The following is a 23,461-nucleotide window of genomic DNA, read 5'->3' as shown; positions in this document are numbered from 1 at the left end:
CCCATTTGCTAGAGGTACCCTCAAATAAATAAAAAGAATTCAAAAACTCCCATTGCCTGAAAGAGCCTTCATTTATTTGTGGGCAAGTATGTACTCCAGTCATGTGTAATGTCTTTGCTGTAATAGTGACTCCAGCCAGTCGAGGGATGTGTGGTGGAGGGTTCCTTCCACTGCATTCACCCACCATATCCACAGACAGGAACATGGAAAGCTCGCCCATTTCCACAGCTTCTCCATCCTCCGCTGGAGCAGTCCCATGCGCACCGACACGCATGAAGACACATGTAGCGTGCCCCTTTTATGACACTAAACACTTACCACGGTCTCCCCATCTGCCATCACAGGGGTCTTCCCCTCTCAAAGAGCACTGTGAACATCTCCACAGCTCTGATCATGCTCTGATCAGAAAGGTGTTGAAATGCTGAAGCTCTCCAGCCATATGTTGAATGTGAGTTTCAGTCTAATTTGTGCACAGAGTGCAAATTCAAGCAAACATGGGTGCACTGTTGTGGATGTCTGTACAAAGCTTCCCCCCAACCCCATTGTTTTCACACAATATGTTTAAAAAGCACGAAAGGGAGACCTAGGACACTGTGGGAGACTGACATATCTAACACTGCACCAACCTGAGATGCACAACATCCTTTATTTAAGAAAGACTGGTCATACAAGGCATTTCACAAGAGAATACAACAGCCATAAGGGAAACAAACAAAACAAACAACGCCAATTCCGTGAGATGTTCAGGGAACGTGCAAGCACCCCTATACAGGGAACAGAACATATCACGTCATTTTTGAAACAAGCTCTCATTAAGGCAGGGCACCGGCCTGATGTACACTTTATATACCTACCAGCCTCACGCAGAACTCCTGTCAGAGGGATAAATATGAATGCGCTTCCTCTTGACCGAAAGGCCAGGGGGCTTTATGAAGTGATGGGAGAAGTTTTACGTGCTTCTACTGTGATGCAGACCTGTTAGAAATGAACCCCAAGGTCTGGGGAGAGGGGGTGACAGAGGGGGTGCAGCGGCATCATCCCGCCACCCTGCAGATTCCCAAAGCTTACCTGGCCCATCGAAGGGTAACAGTTTGGAGGGCAGCGGATCCTTGGCGCTCAGCGGGATGAGATAGAGGTCTTTAATGCGCCTGTTGTTGTTGGCGACCACGCCAAAGCGTCGCCGGCTGCTGAAATAAGAGAAGAGAGAGATGTAGGCCACCTCCTCCTCCTCCGTCGCCGGGTGGAAGCGGATCAGGCACAGCTCCTAACACGGACAAAGCAACGAGACAGGGAGAAAAAAAAAAATTATGACTACATGTTACAAACTCAAATCAACATAAGAACTGTCCTCCAGTCAGAATTCTTCAACCCCCTGAGTGGCTCTGATGCAGACTGTGAAATTGGCTTTGCTGCTCACCTTTGACAGAGACGTCTTGAGCTTCCCCACGTAGTCCCACACCGTGTGCGGGGAGATTCGGCCGCCAATGTGAATGGTATCCGGCAGATCCTGAAAAGGACAAATACATTATCACCCCATCTACCAGATCTCCCATATTCCACTTCAAGCCCTCTGCTGTACCCAAACCAGCTCATACACATTCAGTTCTGTTCTGTATTAGCTTCACAGCAGTTTGTACTAAAAAGCCTGTAAACATTTATCTGGGATGAATTTTTTTTAAATTGTCATTTTGATTCTTTCTGTTGAGAAGAGCTAACAGCAGTCATTTACAGTGCTTAACAGATCATTTGCCATTGAGCCACGTAGCAGGATTCAAGGCTGGCCGCCCCATCTGTGAAGTAAAACCTCATAAGATTCACCTCATCAACCACAGTGCCATTGTGAACTAGGCCTCACCTCCTTCAGGTGTTCAAAGGACCCAGACACCAGGTAGGCCTTTGTGACAAACTTGGCCACGGTGTGCATGTTGATGAAGCCCTTCCACATCATCTCCTGGCCAGAGAGGAACATGGCTGTCTCACTGTCTTGAGGGGAGCGTGATTCCGCCACGCTGAAACACAAAGCAGGGCAGGGCCATGTTAGCAACAGCACATTCACTCCAATCTCACTTACATCAGTGCACTAACGCCTCTGATACTGGGATCTCCTTTTCCATCCCCAACGCAACTTAAAACGATGCACAAAATGCCCAAAAGCTACTTGGGCTCCCAAGACGCGCATAAACCATTTGTTGTTTATTCTATTTGGCACTGTGGGAAATCGGGCACCTGGTTCCAGATGTGCTGAAGAATCGTGTGTCAGGCGAGGAGGCAGGTTTCAGCAGGATGGACTTGGGAGCAGAGGGAGGAGGGGGCGGGGGTGGGGGTAGGGCAACCTTGGTCTCCGTCACAGATGGCTCAGAGGTGCTGGAGGTGGCTGGTGGGGCTGGGGTGACCGTCACAGGGGGGCGGTAGCCAGCAGTCCGCGGGTCCCGGCGCGTGATGGAGACAGAGGAAACTGCAGGGATTGTGACAGGGGCGCAGGATTGGGACGAGGTGGCCACCATGCTGGTGTCCTCTGGGGATGCAGGAGATTCGCTGACGGGCGTCTCGCCCCCAGGTGGGGCGGCTGGAGTCCCCTCAGTTGAGGAAGCGCCTGCCTTGGCCGGCCGTGGGTCCTGCTTAACCTTGGGTTCTGCTTTCTTGGTGGCAGCAGATGCAGATAGTTTCGGCTTCTTTGGCACAGGTTCATCATCAGCAGACTTCTGGCCTGAAGTGGTGAAACATGGGAACAAGCATGTACAGCAGATCCAACACAACATGCAGGTGAGAGTCCATACAGGTGACCAAATATCCACATCAGGCAGCAGAGAGGTACGAGGAGGTTCTGCTTACCCGTGCAGATCTTGCAGTTGAGGTCAAACAGGTGAGCTCTGTGCTCGGCAGTGGTGTCCTTGAGCATACTGCTGAAGATGTCAGGGACTGGGCTCGTCACACTGATCTGACTGGCCTTCATTGCAGGAGTGGTCGCAGGGGTGGGGGCAGGGGCAGGAGATGGTCGGGACTCTTCCTGATCCTACAAAAAGAAAAGAAAACAAAAAAAAAAAAACACCACAGAGTCACATCACCCATTCACATCTCATCATCATCATCATCATCATTCTAACGACAAAGAGGACATCACCTAACACGGCCTCAACATACAATTCATTTCAAACTAATGGATGTGTAGGTGAATTTAGGAGCTGATGAACCTATAGAACTAACACCCCTGGCAGGGCGAAGCAGTAAGCAGGGAGCGACAGTATTAGCGATAGTAGTAAGGAGGAAAAGGACGCTATACAACACAACCTAACCTATGAGTGCCTGCTTGGTTGTCAACTGCAACTTCTCTACAGTAACCTTCGTGTTTTCTTCCATTGCAGACTCTCATGGGTTGGGCTGGTGACCTGTCCTGTGCTATTCTTAGGGAAGTTATAATAGGCAGAACTCAAGAGCAAGGCCAAAGAGACAGTACACAGTGGAGTCTATAAATAGTGCATAAGGGAAAGTTCTGGACACAGCGCAGAGTTCAACAGATAAGGAATCTGGGGTACATGGTGGGAATACGCCCTCTGAAGAAAAAGCATTATTTTTGAGGTTACTGGAGGCTTGGGAAACCAAAGGTGAGAAAGCAAGAGGAAGAGAGAGGCAGCACTTACTGCAGCAGAGGCCATGCCAGGCGACGGAGAGGTGGCAAGGATACATACGTCTCCGTCTGATAGTGGAGGAGACTCCTCCATGTCCACGTCAGGCACGCTTTCCTGCTTCTGACCAGGCTTCAGCTGGCCAGGTGGGGCTCTGGCGCTGGGCTCCATCACCTGCAGAAACACAGAGGCTAAGTCTGGGGAATGAAAATATATCAGAGCTTGGGGGGAAATAATCCCACTTGGCAGTCACTGGTTCCACTGAAGTTATGGCTATGAGCACCACATCAGTCTAAGCATTCACTTTGACGGGCAGTTGGAGGGACTGCAACATGACTTTCTCCATAGCAAAGACTGTGAGTTTAGCAGAAATGTGTAATGTTTTGTGGGCATTTTTCTTACGACTACATTTAAAAAAAATCTTTCAGAAAGTACCCTTACTGAGCACGACACACAGTGTGCTGCTTTATATCGTTTCTTTAAAACTGGAATGACAATAAAGTGCCACAGGCCTCTGGCCGTAACAGGGCCCCAGCCTCGGATCCAGCATGCACTGGGGCTGCTTGCCGTTACCTCAGGGGTCTCCCTCTGCCGCCACTCTGAGATCTCCTTGGAGAGCAGCTCCTCTGGGCTCAACCTCACCAGCTTGAAGGGAGTCACCTCACCTCCGACAACTCGATAGAACAGCCCCTGGAAAACAACCAAGGCACAACCTTTTTTAGACCACCACTTCACACTCATAGTACAGACCATAAGCAGCAATACAACTGGTCGTTCTGTTCCGCTGTCCATATCCGCTCCATTTACGTCTCTTCACATCTTCCCTCTTCAGACCGAGGTAGACAAACAGACAAAGGAAAGTGCGGTGACACAAAACAATACAGCACTGTAACTTTACCAAGAGCGATACTGCACTCCAATCTCATGAAACCAATCTGTTGCAAAGCAACATCTGAATTCAGTATAGTACTGTATGGCCCTGTGTAGAGAAGTATGGCTGAGCTGTGACACAGACATCTGAACAGAGTGAGAAGCTTGTATAAAAGACAAGCTCATGGAAAGAGACTCCTGCTTCAAACCTGCCTTGTTTTTTGGGTCCTTCAGGTTGAACATAATGGACCTGTACTTGTTCTTGTACTTGTTGTCCGTGTTGAGGAATAAGTTGAACATCTCTTTCTCGATGTTGACTGCCAGTTTTCCCACCTCACTCTCGGATATTGCCAGGTCATCGCTGTCGCTCACCCTGAAAAAACAATATTGTTGTCCACCCTCTGGATATGTGCAGTTTTAAGTTAGGTACCAGTTTCCTGTGTTGCTAAGCTCTCAGACACCAAGTCTGATGAAACCTCTGTACAATCTACACACCTAAACCAATATTAATACAACTGGCTTCCATCAGATATTTGTCACTTACAAATCAAAGAAACAAGGAGGCACTTCTTGTTTGTTTAGTGCCATAATATAAGGGCTGAAAGATAAAACCAGCTGTGTGCAGTACAGGCTATAGGTCATAGATTCTCAGTGGTAACCTGGCAGGACTGACCCCTGTGTACCGAGTGGCTCCTGGAACCCTCACCTCTTGTACAGGATGTCCGTGAGTGAGCGACGGATGTTCTGTCTGATCTGGTTGTTTGGCTGAGGCTGAGGGGCAACAACGGGCGCAGGCTGAGGGGGTCTTGGAGGGGCGGATGAGGACGAGGTGGGAGGCATGCTGGACACTGGTGGGGGCTTGGAAGTGGTAGACAGCCCCGAGGCAGGGGGTTGGGGTTGGGGCTGGGACTGCTTTTTAGGAATGGTGAAGGTGGTCTTACTGACCCTCAGGGCCCCTGTGATGTGATGTCGGGCTGCGGGGGGCCCTGCTGGCAAGGGGGCAGCAGTGGGAGGGTGTGGGAGGGCAGAGCTGGATTTTTTGGCCTTGCTGGGAGGCAGAGGTTTCTTGGAAGCTCTCCCGCGATTGGCTGGTGGGAGGGTGTGCTTTTTCCCCTTTGTGAGCATCTTGGTGACTAATGGGGACTTCTTGCTGGACTTGGGGGGTGGGGAGGAGACTGGGGACTGCTTGCGGACAGATGCCGGCTCCTTCTCATCCTCATCCTCTTCACTGTCCTTTCCAGCTGTTGGAAAAGGGAAAAAGACACAAAGCAAAAATGGTGAGATTACTCCATTCACTTTCTGGCACGAGCTTACAACCATCTAACAAAATGCACAATACTGTGCACAGTGCAAGAATGTCACTTTTTGGCTTTCATCAGAAATGCAAAAAGGGCCCGATGTCAGAACCCCATAACTTCCTACATAATTTTCAGGTCATATTCACTCAGCATTTCGGTATTGGATTTTCTCACCAGTGTGCTTCACAAGATCACTGCAGCTTATACCTGAGCACCATGCACTGAAACAGAGCTACTGCAATACCTTCACCCAGGCAACATATAGCATTAAAACCTCTATGCAGGACTGCAACATTATTATGTTCTCATGACAGTAATGATATAAGCATTATATATCAATTGGGACCCACAGCATAAGAGGGAATGAGACTCCTTCTTCCCAAAATGTTAAAGCACCAGTTATAAACTACTGAAACAGTAAATTTGGAATGTCAGTAAGAAATTCTCTGACCTTGTACCATATTTCATGAAATGTACATATGAAATACACATCACTGGAAAAACACTTCTTAGGGACTGAAACATTAGATTCATTCTTTATTTGGCTTTCAGAAATTATGAAGCCCAAATAAAACCTTGCATACATAAACTGTAACAGCTTAAGAAACAGACAAAAGCTTGTATTGTAAATTGGTTTTATTTATTTATTTTAAGAGTAGCACACAAGGGTGATCCAGACCTCAGCCCAGCCCCACCTGTACAGTCCTCTCAGGTAGCATTAGATGCCCATTTTTCTGGATGGACTTTGCGGTTAGTGGATTTTTTCACCGGAGATACTCTCATCCCTATAAAGACAGTCTCCCTCTATCCGAGGCTCCAACAGATGACATACACGAGGCTCTGGATCAGTCAAGTAAGGGGAGCCCAAGCGGTTCATGAAGCTTTAGTCTGCTAAAGCACAGGTCAGAGATCAGCTGGTGCATGCCTTTTAAGAAATCTCTATATAGCCCCAGATTGTGGGTCATGCTACAGACATTTCATACAGCAAAGGAGTAACATTCCGTAGTTTCTCACGTGTACAAAAAAGAAATGCTTATACATTAGGGTTGGGCACATTACGTCTGTTTATATATCTGGATGGGGACAAACTTGAGTCTCAACGAGGGCACTTCACAATGGCGAACCAAACAGATGTACTGGAGGAAGAGCCTCATTCCACACAATGAGCCATGAATGAAAAGACTCATCTCCAAGACTCTAAAACCCAGGCAGCCATAACATATTGACCCTAGCACTATGTCCTCTTGAACTCTGAACAGTTACGAGAACTTGAAGAGTTCAGACGACTGACATGCAGGTTCAAGCCAGATGTGGAGGTTCGTTTTGATAAGACTTGGCTTTTACAGAAGCAGGAAATCTGAGTACTCCTGCAAGCATTCTGCAGTTTGAACTACAGGTAAAGGTGTCTCTTCAACAAATACTTGTTACAGATCTATTCAATGGCACATAATTGCCCCCTTTCCCAATCTACAGATACCTCAACATCACGTGACTTTTTTTATTGTAACACAGTAAAGATCATCAGATAAAGGTGTCATCAGATTACAGGGGATCCATAAGACCAACTAAACACAGGTGAATATAATCCTAAAAACATTTCTTGGAAATGATTTCAATATTTAAACCATTCAGCCTGGTGAGTTTCTTGGCCCCTCTAGTGCCTTAGCAGGGCTATACTCGGCCTGCGCTACAATGAGGATTAATTCTCCCTAAGAAAATCAGGTTCCTGTTGTGGTGGTGCTGGTGGGTCAGTAGGGGTCACTATTACCTACTGTCCAAATACAAACCCAAGTGACCCCATGCAGAAAAATGGAAGCTGATTTACCAAGGAGCTGTCTTTGTGACAAACAGAGGTGGCCAATTTAAGTCACTGAACTTTCAAAACTATCTGCATAGTAAGGAGCAGTTACATACAATGGTCTTAATTTCCACCGTCCAGCCTTCCCAGTCTGGACAATCAGACATCTACTGCTGAGACCCTACATTCCACTGCATCCGATTCCACTTGCTTTTGTAGGATGTCACTTAACTTGCCAGTTCTCACGATCAGTTTCCAAATGACGGTTGCCAAAGTTTGCTCATGAACCATCATTAACACTTGCGAAGACACGTTAAAGGAAACTCCTTTAATGGCATCCAATGGCATAAGTTAATATGGGCAGCATTTGTGATGTGCAAGAAAACTGGAAAAGGTTATCACCACAAAACTCGATTTCAGGCTTTGGGTGTAGGGAAGGGACTACACCCTTCAGTGGGGGGTTAACCATGGCTACCTACTCCCCCTTCATCAAGGTGGACCCAAAGACCACTTTTAGAGCTACCTAGATGGCAGCTCCTCCGCTCCTTCTGGGCTCATCCTGTCTGGCAGGACATCACCTCACCTTGAAGTGCTTCCTGTAGGCTAATCATCTAGGATTCATCAACACCACCTGTGTGCTGTGGTTTTACGTACAGACTCTTCTGCTGGAAGCCACACTTCCCAGTCACACCTCTGTGGTTCACAGAGGACCAGACATGAAAAGCAGCACTGCCAGAAGGTTAAAACGGATCCAAAAAAGTTCTCTAGCCACCTGTTAACCCCACACATGACCCTCTTTACTCCTACTAGGCGTAGTATCACAATTTGGAGATGAAGTCATGGCAGGTATGTGGTCTGCACTCACAGCCTTCCAGGCCCTTATACCGTGTCCTTACTCAAATGTCCTGACATAGGTATGCACTATACTACCCCGATGATGTGAAGTGAAATGAGGCATTTTGGGTAATATCCAAAAACTCAACAATGGTAGAAGCAGCATGATTTGATGACTTTCATTTAAAAGCCTTTAAAAATTACGTTTCTTTACCATTTACACAAAGACACATCCTCAGTTGCTTAAAATCAGACTGGCACATTGTACTATGCTTATATATGAAGCAATATTGCCCAAGACACACATTTTCATATTTATAGCGCTACCTGTAAATTAATGCTGTAATAATGCTTTTAGAAGGTAGTCAGACATTAAGTTGAACTGGACAGTCTAAATTAGGTTAATGTAAAAAATTACAACAAAAAGGCTGGAATGGTGCAAGTTTGTGCCATCTCTGTAAAGTTGTTGAAATAAAACACTCATGTCATAACTTTGTGTATTGTTCCAAATTTAAGATCATAAATATTACAAAACAAACTAGCACAACCTCTGGCAGCCTGTTGGATGTTGCTGATATGAATGTTATTCTCTATCAGACCACTAGAGGCAACATGTGCTTTGTTTTTGACATCTCCACAGGGGTGACAGCAGAGTTACACAGCATTAATGAAGGCTGAAAATCTGGCAGAAGAGAAACTTTTCTTACTATTCTATCATTTGCGACTGTCAAAGAGGAACCTAGGTTTGGAGGTTTCAAGCCTTTCAGTAATTCCCAGAGAAATTTTATATGCACTTTTAAGTGAAAAATTACAGCTCCTCAGACTCAACACTATCACAGGGATAATTAGGAAAATGTGTATCGCACGAGAAAGATAAATCTAACATTTTAAAAGTTGCTGCATTTTATTATCACCAAATGAAGATTCAAGATGGCCTCCTGAACTACCCTATATCCAACTGAACAGCTGGAATTGATGAAAGCAATTCCAAGTCCACTGCATGTGCAGAATTAATACTGATGCTAACTACATTTTCACTTTGCGTGTCTAAAAAAAAAATCCAACTCCTTTTCTATCAAAGCATAAGCAGTGAATGAAACTGATGCCAAGTTAGCTGTATGAAAACTACACAAGCTTCATTTTCAAGGTTGTGTAGCTGCAAGCTGCATCCAAGCCATAACAGCTTTTTGAGTGCTGACACCAGCACACTGCACTAGGCTTTAACTGCCACTGAAAGTGCTCATCCAGAGGGGTGTTTAAATCACTTTATGCCTTTGAGACTGGACTTAACACACTGTTAACCCAAATCATGTTTTTAACCCTGATGGTAACCTTTCAGATTGTTCCCAGCTCAACCCAGCTAAGAGACCTCAATCACTCTCAGAGAATTAAATGTAGAATTAAGAGGCTGCCTATTTGTGCTAATATGAAATGAGCTAAATCACAACTGTAGATTTAACTGTGTACTGTATCTCCGGGGACTGGTGTCCAGATTTCGCCGACAGCAGGTCTTTGACACTTCGCCAGCAGTCTTCATGGCATTTCCCCATTGGCATTCTTCTGCAGGTCTCTGCTGCGTAGAGGGTTGCTCTCCATCTTCCTGTGATGTTCTTTCATAGACCGTATCCACTCTGCACAGACAGATCTGTGTACATCCAATCACTTCAAACCCCTGGACACACCACAGAGCATCTTGACCCCGGGTGCCCAACCCTCATAAACCCAGCTCCCAGCCCACAACGTCCCAGGGCGGGGCCCATCAAAGAAGGCACCAAAAAAATGAGAATCTGTGATATGGGGGGAGGGGGGTCTTTATTTTAGAAGTAGATCTGTTTCAATTACGGATTTAGGGTGAGGCAAACCATGCAAAGTTAAGCTCTACAAACAATGTCCATAATGTTAAAAAAAGCGCTGAAATGACTTGCTGGTTTACATTACCAGTGTAAAACATGGTCCTACAGTCATGCTACATAGGGTTCCCACAGCCAGTAATTCATCAGTCAGTATCCTGCGAACTGAAACTGTTTCCTCAACAAAAATGAGTGCAGATGGAAAGAAAGGAATCACTGAGACCTACCTGTCTGTGTGGAATGGTAGACGCAGCCTACTGGAGATTGAAACAAAGTAGGACACGGAGAAGAGATCGAGCCATAATGGCCCCTCACATACACTGCAGAGGGGAGCGCAGTTAGAGGACAAACATCTATCCGTGATTAAGGCACGACTGGCAGAGGACAACATGACCGATCCACACAGTCAGTCATCCCGGACAGCATCAGATGTTTGCATTGGTTTATGAACCCGGTGTACTGCAATGTATTCTGCTTTAAAATGGGATCTCCCCCGTCCATTCACACAGCTGCCATTGGACACAGCCCCTACGGGGACATACTTAGGCATTAGGAAGCCGTTTACACAGCTGTTTCCTGAAATTCTTTTTAACTTTTGACTAGCCAAAAGTGGGCTTTGCACCCAAACAGTGCAAAGTGCTGAGTGCTGCATTAGGTCATTCAGAATGGAGTAAGTCTCTTGAAAGCTTAGGCAACACCAATTAAAAATCTGTAGGTACACTTTAGAGATCAAGAGCAATATTCACAATCTTCTTTTGAGCACTGGGACTGTCTTTTTTGCATAGTTTGGAGTCTCACATTACCCAAATACTTACCTGAGAACATTGCCATAACTATAACCACGAAGGGTACTTACCTGTTGCCAATCTGTGGCTATTCAACCGCAATGCATTTCGAAGCATGAAAACACCTTGTTATTGATATTAAAAATTTAAACCAAAAACACAAGAGGTTCTGTGGAGGACCACTGGTTTGGAGCCCTAATGAACTCATGCCACCACCTTTGCCTTCATGAACACTAAGGTCAGGTCACTGATGTGGTGAGACAGGACTGCAGAAGAGAATGTCTCAAAGAGTAAAGATCTTAAACCTTTGTGCAAGACGCATGATCTTAAGCTAAGCATGTGTGAGCACATATAGGATGTCAAGATGTTTCGGAAAAACCTCCAGGAGATACATACACGATTTGTTAAACACAGATGATGCAATGGGAGCAGTCTTTTCTGGCGTTACTGCATTGTAATTATGGTCGCTGGACCAAGACGCAATGGGTGGCTCCTGCTCCACTTGCTCCTCCTCTTCGCTGTCCGAGTCTTCCTCCTCCGCCTGGCCAGATGACTCTGTGGACCTCCTCCCCGCCTTCCTCTCAGGGACGGCCCTCTTCTGTTGGACACAATCAGTAAGTCAAACAACCAATCATAATCAATGACAGGTGGTGACCAACTTATTCTGAAGAGATAAAAATTGCACCATTCAACCATTCAATTTTTGAAATGGTAGGCTCCTTTGTTCTAAGTTTGTTCTTTGCTTCTACACCCACAGATAATGCAAAGAAAGGAAGGCAACGGGGGTTTATGTGGTGAGGGAGGACACTGGCAACACTCCACCAGACAGACAGCAGGTCATCATTCTACAAGTTAACAACATTACAGACAATTTGAAATGATTCTCATTCATGAAGTGCTTGGTTTAGAGGAGTTTGCATCTTCGGACAGAGTTTTGCACAGTTTCATCATTCCACAGCTCAGCTGTGCTACACATTTCATCTGCACGTCAGCTTGGTGACGTGGGAGGTCATCCTTTCCTGGACTAACTTGGAGCTATCAAATCCTGGGGTTTATCAATACCTTTGCACATCCTTCTAACACAAGATTTACAACCTTGAAGACGTTAAGCAGAGTTACATTTCTCAGTTCAGAACATAAAAAGCCACAGAAACCAATGGTGACACAATCTTTACTCAAACAGCAGATGAATAAACAAGAAATGAATGAACTGAACGGTTACCTTGGCAGTGGATCGTGTGGCGGGTTTCTTCTGCGCCTTCGGCTTGCTTTTCTCCTTGGGTTTGGTCTCCTTTACATCGGTGATAGACTTCATGGCGGCAGCAGCGTGACGCAGGATGCAGTCGTTACCGCAGTAGACAGATTCCGGCAACGCGTTTCTACCACAGCCGGGGCCAATACATTTGGGCAGCGCGGTCACAGTCGCGGTCGCTTCCACGGCCTGCGAACCCACCTCAAACACGTCAACACTGTAACACCCTGTACTTGAATACCACCCCTCACCTGAGAAGTGAAAATCATCTTAAGCTAAGAGCAGCAAAGGTTTTCTCCTACACTCACACATTTCAAAAAGAATGTGCAGCATGACTGCATTCTGAATTTAATTATCATGAAGTTAATTATCACTGACACCACTGTGATATTACCCGAACTGATCCGGATAAAAGCCAAAAACATACCGGCTGAAATATCTTGATTTTCTTTTTTCCGCTGGGGTTGGTGGCCTTCTCAATTCTCCCCTTGATTCCCAGGTCCTCGCCGGGTTTGTCCTCCCCTCCAGCAGGGGGTGCTGTCTGTTCAGCGGGGGAGCTCTGTTCGGCCTTACGGACCGGGCGTTTCTCGTTTTCCGATGCACTGGCAGGAGAAGCGGAGCGGCTCTTCTGCATAGTGCAGTTGGGGCAGATGTAGTCCTCCCCATTCCTCTCGAGCAGACGGCCCCGCGCCTCAGTGATCCCCACACAGTCGCCATGGAACCACTCTTCACAGCGGTCACAGCAAATCATGAACCTGCACACAGGTAGGAGAGTTAATTACACAGATGCAACCAATACAAAGGGGCTGTGAACTTAAACACGGAGCTGTCTGTCCACTTAGCAAACAGTACAGGGGCCCAAGGACTGCTGGCAGTCTGCTAAATGTAAGCTGTGTATTCTATAATTGCGAGCGTGGTTACCTACCCCTGAGATAATTGTTTATTCGAGCTGGCAATTACATGATTGCGTCAGCTATTACGCTAAATTAATGCAAGTGACACTGTGCTCCCCATTTCACCAAACAGACTTGGTCACCTGCACTAATTGTGTGGAAAAACTGAATAAATTGTGTGATCAAGATCTTGGATAGGACAATCACCATAAAAAGCTCTAGTACTCCTAGACCAGGGAAGTCTACCCCTGGTGGACCACACAGGCTTCAGTTTCTTCCTCATTAACTTATTTTACCTTTGACTGCTACAGTCAGAGTGCCCTGAATTGACACCTGTGTTAGCACACATTGTATATGTCGCCGCCTAATTTCACTAATGCCCGAGACACACACATACCTCTTGTTGTGCTTCTGCCGACAGATGCAATATAGCGCATTGGGGTCATAGCCCTCATTGTCTGATTTACCAGACGACTCATCATCATCGTCGTCGTCATCTTCCTCGTCATCACCCTTGCTGTCCACGCAGCTCTTCCCCGCTGATTTCGGTTTTGGTTTCTTCTTGGCGGGGGTGGAGTCCTTACCGCCAGCCCTAGCAGGGCTACTGGATGCTGGCTTGGGCTCGGCTGCAGGTTTTTGCTCCTCCTCCTCCTCCTCTTTCTTCTCCTCTTCCTCTTCCTTCACGGCTCCCTGCTCTGCCTCAGGGACCTCCTCTTTTCCGTCCTCCTCGCTCTTCTGTTCCTCCTCCTTCGGGGTGGGCTTCTCACCGTTTTCCTCCTCCTCGTTTTCCGAGCTCCCCTCATCGCTGACAGAGCCACTCTTGGGCTTTTGCGCCCTCCTCTTGGCCCCGCCCTTCACCCTCTCCGGGGCCTTCTTGCCATCGCCGGCCTTGACCTCCGCGTTTCCGTCGAAGCTGGCCTCGGAGGCAGTCTCGGCGTCGGTGGGTGTCTGGGAAGGGGGGTCGGAGGGCTCCAGGTGGGCGGGGGCGCTCCTCCTCCCGCCGCGCCCTCTTTTGGCTGTGGACAGGAACTCCTCCAGCTTGTCGGTGCGTTTCGCCTGCCGGCCGCTGCGCCGCACCGGCGCGTTCCTGCTCTCCTGGCTGTCGCCGTCTCCCGGCATCTCTCGCTTTGCTATCGTGGTCCTACGGAAGCCCCAGGTCTTCTTGAACTCGCTGGCAACCTTCACTGACTTCTCCTCCTGCCTCTCCGTGTCCTCATTACTTGGCTCCTCTTTTTCCTCTGCTGCTGTAGCTGTCGACAGAACAGGGGGAAAAGTGAACAAGTGTTTGAGGTGCTCAAGACAATGTCAAGCGGCGATATTCTGCCCCGCTGAAACTTAAGCAGAAAACTACCTTGGAAGCACTGCAGTGAAAGGTCACAAAGCAAGGGCAGACAAACATTGCTTTGAGAATTACCTACACAGATATACAGTGCAAGGAGGAATGAAGCAGGCTTTTAAGTGAGTTCAACTGCTGATTCTAATCACCAGCGCAGCAAAGGGGGAAGAGCAGATTAGAGAAGCAGGCCTAAATTTCTGAGGTTTTACATTCAAGCAACCTCTCACTGTGCCTTTTCGATTCCAGCCATTACCCCTGATGAAAAACATGCCCAATTAGCAGATTATGGCAGTGCTCAGGTGGTGTGCGATATCACCCCCAAGCCATAAAGCTCTTGAAGCAAATGAAAGCTTTCTGAAGTACCTTGGGAGCTGATATCCAGAGGATCCTGGTTCTGCTCTGACCCGGTAGCGGGAGACCGCTCTGGGCTGATACTGTCCTCCATAGCTGATAAGCCACTACAGTTTCAATCACAATATCTACAACCAAGAAAGAAGCAACAGTAAATGGAAGTTAGGGAGTTCCTTCCACTTGCACAGGGGCGTTTCCTGGGTTTGTCTCTGAAGCTTCAACTCAATATTTGGTAGTTGTTCGTACCATGTGAACTGCAACTGTGCTGTACTTGCTCTGAGCAGGAACCTAGGTGTGACACTTAATTTCTTGAGGCAATCAACATTCAAATTCCAGCTCACTGACTGTCAGTGATTTGTATTTTGCAGAGTTGCCACACTTCTGTTGGTGCTGGGAATGTTACAGCAACTTACATTGGTAGAGATGTTTTTGATAGTTCCTATCATCCAGCTACCCTGCTAGCTAGCCATTTTCATTAGCCATTATTTGTTTTCAATTGCAATACACAGGAAACATTGGTAGCTAGGCAGATAATGCTTCATCAGAGTTAGCTAAATGTCAAATTCATCACTGTTCATTATTCACATGCTGCTGTCAATTTCTTTATCTACAACTTCCCTCGATCAATATTTCAATCGTTATTTTTGTTACTCGAGGTCAGAAGACAAGCACCAACGGGATCAAAACCCAAGCTGAGAAAAAAAGAAAAAATTACTATGTAGTTATTGTTCAATTCTGGAAACTACTCAATACAAAGACATTACCTGACATACTGTAATGTGCTGTACTAGCTAATGTGTAGGCTGACATTTTTTGCTTGTTAAACATATTTATACAATCCATGTTGCAAACTGCTCAAAACAGTACCATTTATCTGGAAAGATGACAAAACTACTCGCACAGTGTTTTGCAAAACAGAATTTTTTTACAGACGTTTGGCCTACACCTTTCCTAGTGGTGGGTGTAAATTTTACGCAACAACCAAGCCAAATATTATGCCTAGGTATCGTGTTACAACCCATTTAGTAATATGTCAATGCAAATTGATAATTAACTTACATTCAGGTGGTCCAAATGCTACCTAACAAAGTGCAAAACTAAACAACTGCTTTGTGGTTTCACAGATTAAACTTTAAGCAAATTAAACAACCATGCACTCATTGATTATGACAAGGCCGAATATTTGTTTTAAAAATGAAATTCAGATTATGTCAGTTGTCAGCTTTGCCCAAACCACTCCATCAAACAGAGGCTCAAATTCCTTCAGCCTGAGCTGATAAAAAGCTTGACATGACAGCTTGATGGTTCTTAGACCAAACCACCCCACTTTCTGAAGATGCTTTCCACATGAAAGCCAAGCCAGCCTTTTCCTCAGGAAACTCAACTTAACACCCCTCTCCCAGAGATAATGGGAGAGAACCAGGGCACTGCACAGACAAGCTATCATTTACCTGCCCAGCAAAGGCTGAGTTGATTCAGTGCTATCAGCTTTCATCCAAACTCACAACCTGCACTTCTGCATCAACAGGCCTAGTGCATGTTAAAGTGTCCAACAGCTGTATGAATACCGAACTGTGCTATCCTTACTGTCATAGACACTTCATCAAAGAGCGCGGCCTTTAGTAGGTGCAACCCCAGAGCCATTTCTCGAGTGTGATAGTCTAAATAGGGTCATACACCCCAAGGTGCAGACCTTTGCGTTTCCATTGAGTTGTTTTCTTTTTGTGGGTTCTGTGTCTTTCCATTCAGCCAACTTTCTTCCACATTAAGTGGAGCTTCAGATAACCAGCACTCACTCCTAGTGCTGCTTCCAGCTGATGTACTGAAGAGACATATGAGCCTTCAGCCCTGGGCACTGTCTGAGAGGCAGTACCAGGGTGAGGAGCACAGCTGGGTTGCCCTACCTGCCTCTCAGTGAAGAGAAAGGTGATCGGTCCTCTCTTACAGCTGGTCCAGCCAAGCGTACATCACAGGCCAGGTGCTGCGGTAACTGAGCTGGGGACAGAGGGATAAAACAGCAAATTAAGACCAGAGATAAGGGAGGGGGGTACAGCCAGCCCTGCAATCACATAAACACACATTTGCATGCACACACAGTGTGATGTTAAACAGAACTGTGGTGGGATTGGTGGAGATCATTGAGCAGTGAGACGACAGAACCAAGCAAGCAACAGCACACGTGCGCGCACACATGTGCGTACATAAATAGGCATGCGAATGCACAGAAACACATACACGCATGAGTGCACACACACATGACCAGAGACAAACTCAATAATTCACCGTTAAAAAAAAAAAAAAAAAAGTGAGAGAAGCAGAACCCTCCCATCTACGTAATCACCCCACAACGATTTAACTGTCCCTCTAAAAGCTACACTCCAGCTGAGCAAAACACAGACCTGGCCCACAGTGACCACTGCGCCTAATGAGACCCACACTCAGGAGTTCTATCATGAAGCTGCATCCAACAGCTAACAGGTTACATCACAGAAAAACCAACCCCGTTTCACAAAATGTGATATAACTATATTACGCACATGTTGCAACACCCAGTAAATATGAACCCTAGTATATACACAAATGCAAGCATTTAACATAACAGCAGCTCAAAAGAACAATTTATTAGAATGTTTCCTAAAAAAATACCACCCCCCCTTCAAACATAGATATACACAGCTGCAGTGGATAAAAGCAAATGCAGACAGATTTAACAGACTGCTGTGTAACTAGCCTTTTCTGCAAGACTGGTGTCACCCTTAGACCCTTTTTACACTAGGTTTTTCTTGGAATTTCCTCAGTTCACCTTCAGTATATAGGTGTTCCCAGATTATCAGAACCAGGAACAGTAACTGGCTCCAGCCCAGCAAGTTCAGTGTAAAAGGAGATCCATCATTTGCATACAGGGCACTCCTCACCTTCTGACCCACATTCATCCATTGTTGGTTGCCCCTACACTCACAATTACTGTCAAGACGAGCATCAGAAACCCTCCTGTGTGAACACTGGCACTAATTTCAAGTTACATTCACCAGAGTAAACCAACGCTTTTTGATCTGGGGGTAGCAAGATTACAGTGAACTGGATTCAGATGACCATCATGCGTTAACTGACAGACAATAAAATAAGTAAACATGTCTGAACAGTCTCCAATAAAAAAGAAAAATGCACTGCAGTTACATTTGCTATACTATGTACCACTGCAGGCAACTGTCATAAGTCAATGTTCCACAAACCCTGAGAGCACAAAATTTTTATCTATCTAGACAGCTAGCTATCAATCTATTAAAGCATGTTTGCTGGCAAAGTTTGTGAATATATTGCTAAATTAATAATTTTGTCAACAAGGAAGGAAAAATGATGATGAAAAGGGAGGAGGTCAGTAGATGGTAACTTTGAATAGGTGCCCCAAAAAAACAGAAAAACTTACATACACATGTTCTCTCTAAAATTACTCTGAACGTCTGACATTTTGCCTATTTATGAAACTAATCTGACAGGCACAGAGGAACTGAGCAGCAGCATCTTTTTTGATAATTCTGCACATTCTGACCAGCAAAGGCAGGGCTGGAGTGGCCCTGTATTAACAGGGAGACCAGGAAATTACTGGCTTCCCAGCTTGGTATAAACTGACCACAGAAAAAACAGGGATTCAAATCCCAGGTAGAATCTGCAATTCTATATAAAAGTATCTTAGAATGGCATAGACTTGCTCTATGTTATCTCCACATGAACAGACAGGCAGTCCACCCCAGGATTAATCAAAAAAGTAAAAATAAATAAGTAAATAATGACAGAACCCAAAAAATGAAAAACTGCTGTGAGTATTACAACCAAATATAGTGTGTAGAGCTCTAATGCAAGGTGATTAACGCTCCTTGCAATTTCATCACTTCATTGTCATTTTTTACAGTCTCATAAATATGTTGACCAGACACAAACACTAGATGAGAAACAGTTTCTTGCACAACAGATGCCAAAATTAATGAAAAAGAAAAAAAAATCCCAAAATGCATGCAACTCAAGCCCACAGTCCTTGCACCATTACGATACTACAATTCTGCTTCCTGTATAATGTGGCCTTTCATTCAATCAATGCAGCTTCTATGGTACACTTCACACGTTTCCTGTCAAACATGGCTGCCTGGGGCCTTCTCACACTCGAATTGTGCCTTCAATAGCAGTCTCTATAAATCTCCACCTTTGGCGCCAACCTGCATTTCACCCTCCAAGGAGTCACACCCTACAGCTTCTGCCACACTAATCATAAATCCAGAGTGCTACAGTGCTATTACTTTGGGCTGCTAAACAATGAGGGTGCCTGGACTTTCCTTTCAGGTACCCCATTAACGAGTCCTACGCTTCTGTGTTCAGCCAAGACCAGAGTACCGTATGAGGAAACGGCAATGCTGCTCAAGGTGCTCAGGCACAGATAACAGCTAATGAATGTCCTACAGAGTGCACACAGTCTGTTTAAATACACTTGATGTGAAGAAATAATTCAAAGAGGGGAAGTGGTTAAACACTTTCACATTTTAAAGGTCCTGAGATTAAGATGTAACAGTAACAGTGCACTTGTGTGTACAAAAAAATTCATGAATGCATTAAAACAATTCATGGAAGAATTTCTTAGAGGAACAACACAGATATAAAATGAAGGAGAGCACTGGTGCGTTTTAATGAGGCCATTAATGGCCTTCACGAAACACCCTGTATAAAGTTCAGCTTCAGTCACCTGCAACTAAAGCTTCACCTGCCAGAAAAGAAAATGGCTGAGGCAGTGCTGCTCAACTCTGCATCCCTCAAAGATCCCTGCTGGAACCCTTGCATGTTTACAGCTATTTAGAGTCTCTGTAAAGTGAACTGGAACTAGTCATGCCCAAAGAGCTATTTTCAAACTAGTGAACTAGACACCTAAGGCTACATCAGACAAAATCAAACACTATCCTGTAATTACTTTACAAATAAACCTATACATATCACACTCGTTTGAAATCGTTAACAGTTGAAACCTATATCAATACTAATTAGACACAAAAAACAGCAAGTCAATTGCACTTGCGCAAACACGGAACTCCCTGGTAGGTCATTATTACTTAACTGTATTCTGATGCCATAAGATGCTTTCAAATCGTACTGTAAGTTTTCATGCATGACAGACTTATCCGAGACTGAGCAGAAAATGTGACCCTACTAAAACCCTGGACTTTAAAATGAACCCATGATTTTCAAAAAAAATTATCATTTTATTGCACAAATCAACTACAGGAAGACATGGTCAAAGACCTGGACAGTGGCAGAAAGGTCAGAAACAAGTTGCTATATGACTGCATGTTAGAGACAGCTATGAATACAAACCTGCCCCACAACATTCAGAAGTTCCTGGCTGCAGAGGCCAGGCCAGATATATCCACAAAGGCTACCTCGTCCAGGACACACTCTGATGCGGTTCTCTTTGTTAGGCTACAAACTTGGCTTGGAGCATCATGTCTGTGTGCAAGATGGCTTCTGTGTAGTACTGCCTTGCTTGACATGCCTGCCTGCATCCATCCAGACCCTACTTCAAACACTGAGACACTTTTTACACAAACGCCTTTGTGTCTCTTCTCTCTTGGTGCTTTTCTGAAACCAAACAATCCTCACGCATTTGTGACATCTGTCTCAGTGCAGTGCACAGTACAGCCGCAAAACAAACCCCTCTCTTTGTGTGGCCTAATATGGCTTCCGCACACACCTTTCACTGGATTTAAACCCAAATACACACTACATTTCATCGTGGTAAACGCCATTTTCAACTTTATCATTAACCAGTATCAATATTCACTGTGTGCAACATGCATTCAGTGCTGTAATAACAGTTGGATCAATAAATAATGAGTTTAGACATGCACTCACACATGTACTGTTTATCTTTTCCAGTGTGACCCTTTGCCTATAACAAATATCCACTCACAGAGCACACTGGTTTGGGTAAAAGGTGATGCTCTTTAAACCTGAAAACTGTAACTAGCACTCTGTTGACTCAATGCCTACAGCCACATAATGCAGTAAAAGCACTGAAACCAAGATGCCCCAATCTCTGTCACAAACACACAGTGATCTCTGAAACCTGGAACCTGCCTGTACACCTTTACGCCTCTATCTAAAACTTGGTAAACCACGAAAAAATGATTCCCTGAGTAGTTCCCATGAGCACACACACACACACATTCAGGCCAATGTCCCCTCCAGCCAGGGCAGAGTCCAGGCAAACGTTTCGTAACAAAACCTGATCTCAGGCTTGGGCTACACACAAACAACAGTTATTCAAACTGCATTAACAGCCTATTCAACTCACAGCAAGTACCCCTACTGTGGGCAAATTACTTTTAATTTCACAGTCTATGTGAAAATAATACATTCAATTGTGTGAATAAGGATATTTATGACACGGTGAAAAGACCTATTAAAAACATCACCCAGAAAAATTAATATAAACCTTGTAATAACACAATACACACAGCAACTAAAGCCCTTACACTTAACATGTTGATAACCCCACACAGACAATACCACCTATACAATGGGAAAAGTAAACGTTTTAGAATATTCTATTCTAGATACCCATCACATAAGATAGAGACCAGCTAGGACCTTTAAGTCAGCCGTGCACCGTTTTTGGTGCAGTTTAAGAAAGGCTCCGGAGTCTATGACGAGCTGCCGTACCTATAACTGTAACCGCGAGATGGCGCCAAACACTCCACAGATTAGTGTACTGTATTATTGATTGACGTGGTCCTCCATTTTGAGACTCAGAGTCTGTGTTTTGATAAAGGAACAAAACACTTCACCACCCAACTCGAACTAGCTCCAAAGAGCAGCCCCGCTAATTTTATTCGAATTTTTAATTCCCCAAACTCTCGCTGGAGAGAAAATTACCGATAAATAACTGTGCTCCACTGGGCTACTGCCACACCGCACCGACCACTTCAAACCGTGGAGCTCTGCCTGATCAGACGTACTACTAAATCACATTACGTTTATAATCCAGTGCTGCTTTTCGTCCGTAAAGGTCATCGCAGCTGCATGCAGTTTTGCAATATCTGAAAATCAATAGCTGGAAATTGGTATGGCAGAGGGGATATATTAAACAAAGCGAAGTCGGTACTTGATTGAATTGAGTTTCTCCATGCAATGTTTGCCGTGTGAGACCACACAAAATGCAAGAGGAACAAAAGGATACGGATAAATCTTTCTGCGGGGATCGTCCATTCTCCAGGTTGTTGGGAAAACATTGCAACTGTCCATCAGAAGCGAGTAAAAGGCTAAGCTGGAAAACTGTCCGTAACAATACAGTAGCTTAACCAAAATGTGACTGGTTTTAATTTGAGAGATCAGATCTGCAAAGCTTGATTTGAGTGTGCACCTGTGAACACCTTACTACAAAGCATACGACTCAGTAGTGTGGAGAGCCATACATTTCCACTCAAAATTCCTCAGGCTCAAGAGCGCCTGTTGGTTGGTCTTGCCCGTGGTCAACACACAATAACACGTGAGAGAAAGGGAAATAGCCCAGTAAGACCAGCCAGAAACGTTCCCTGCGTTGGCATAAGTGAAGGTCTGAGACCCAACTCAACTTTGTAACTACGTCTGTTGATTTAACTGCATACGTTAAGACCAACGAATAACAGATGTATTGTCTGATTGCTTCAGACTTCGCTAGCCTTATTACAAATGCACATACATTGTCTAAATTAACTATATTCTTCGTAGCTCAACTGTTCGGTAACTGACATCAAGCCGAGAAACGCTACCGAGCTAGCGATACATGTCGCACGTTGAATTGCGATGCATCACATGCGGATGAAAAGATAACTAGCCAGCCAGCTAGGTAATCTTACTGCCGAATCATGAACGAGCGCAACTCCTGTATTTTCGACGATGCTAAACTATATATTATTTATATATAAAAAGCCAACTAGATGGTAAAACCTAACCATCTTATAACCTGGCTACCACCGCAAGTTAACCAACAGGACTACACAAGTCGCTAGATAATGCAACTAAAGTTTCCTCTTGCTGGCGGTTTGAGCGGTGCACTAAGGTGATGCATCACGTCCACTGTGAACAGAGGGCTGGAATGCGAAATCCGATAGCCAGCGATGCGACGCTAGAGTGTGTGCAACAGACACGTTAGCTAGTCAGTTAATGGTAACAAGCTAGCCAATTAGACATATGTCATTTTCATTGCACTTAGATAATGTTAATGCGTAAGGTAAGGCTAGTTGGTCGGCTGATGTGTTCCATAACACATTACTTTAACCAGTTAATGTTGGCCAACGTTAACCACTCGCGATCTTAATACTCGGTCTACCTTTCTACTTACTAGAGACATGCTTCGCCCTCTACATAACTATATTACAGTCATGCGGACAGTTAGACAATACGAACTATTCCTATTTCGCAATAGGAACACAATATCCTGCACGAATGTAAAAATCAATGGAAAATGACAATGAAAGGCGTGGAAATGCTGGCTAACGTTAACTAGATAGCTAGCGAAACATCGCTTAAACAAACATTCACTGCGTATCT

At 45.1% G+C, this 23,461-nt stretch overlaps 1 protein-coding gene across 4 annotated transcripts in view; it reads right to left on the bottom strand.

Annotated features, from left to right (window-relative positions):
• The window catches only part of LOC118778736 (death-inducer obliterator 1-like), a 28,924-nt gene that overhangs the window by 4,763 nt on the left and 700 nt on the right, over positions 1–23,461 (bottom strand). The window contains exons 1-16 of one of the 4 annotated variants that reach the window (XM_036530393.1): positions 21,593–21,660; positions 16,795–16,885; positions 14,903–15,018; positions 13,601–14,453; positions 12,738–13,065; positions 12,281–12,499; positions 11,455–11,656; positions 5,200–5,734; positions 4,707–4,866; positions 4,197–4,313; positions 3,639–3,797; positions 2,833–3,013; positions 2,227–2,707; positions 1,856–2,009; positions 1,418–1,507; positions 1,069–1,264 (exon numbers count right to left, since the gene is read on the bottom strand). In XM_036530393.1, coding sequence (XP_036386286.1) covers positions 1,069–1,264; positions 1,418–1,507; positions 1,856–2,009; positions 2,227–2,707; positions 2,833–3,013; positions 3,639–3,797; positions 4,197–4,313; positions 4,707–4,866; positions 5,200–5,734; positions 11,455–11,656; positions 12,281–12,499; positions 12,738–13,065; positions 13,601–14,453; positions 14,903–14,984 — 3,757 coding nt within the window. In that variant the 5' untranslated portion in view covers positions 14,985–15,018; positions 16,795–16,885; positions 21,593–21,660. Of the gene's footprint in view, positions 1–1,068; positions 1,265–1,417; positions 1,508–1,855; positions 2,010–2,226; positions 2,708–2,832; positions 3,014–3,638; positions 3,798–4,196; positions 4,314–4,706; positions 4,867–5,199; positions 5,735–11,454; positions 11,657–12,280; positions 12,500–12,737; positions 13,066–13,600; positions 14,454–14,902; positions 15,019–16,794; positions 16,886–21,592; positions 21,661–23,461 lie in introns of those variants that run through there. The other 3 variants (XM_036530392.1, XM_036530395.1, XM_036530394.1) reach the window with 3 other exon arrangements.

Source organism: Megalops cyprinoides, chromosome 6, assembly GCF_013368585.1.
Source record: "Megalops cyprinoides isolate fMegCyp1 chromosome 6, fMegCyp1.pri, whole genome shotgun sequence".
Taxonomy (NCBI): Eukaryota; Metazoa; Chordata; class Actinopteri; order Elopiformes; family Megalopidae; genus Megalops; species Megalops cyprinoides.
Note: the sequence above shows the minus strand (reverse complement) of the source record. Positions and strands in the feature narration are given on the sequence as shown.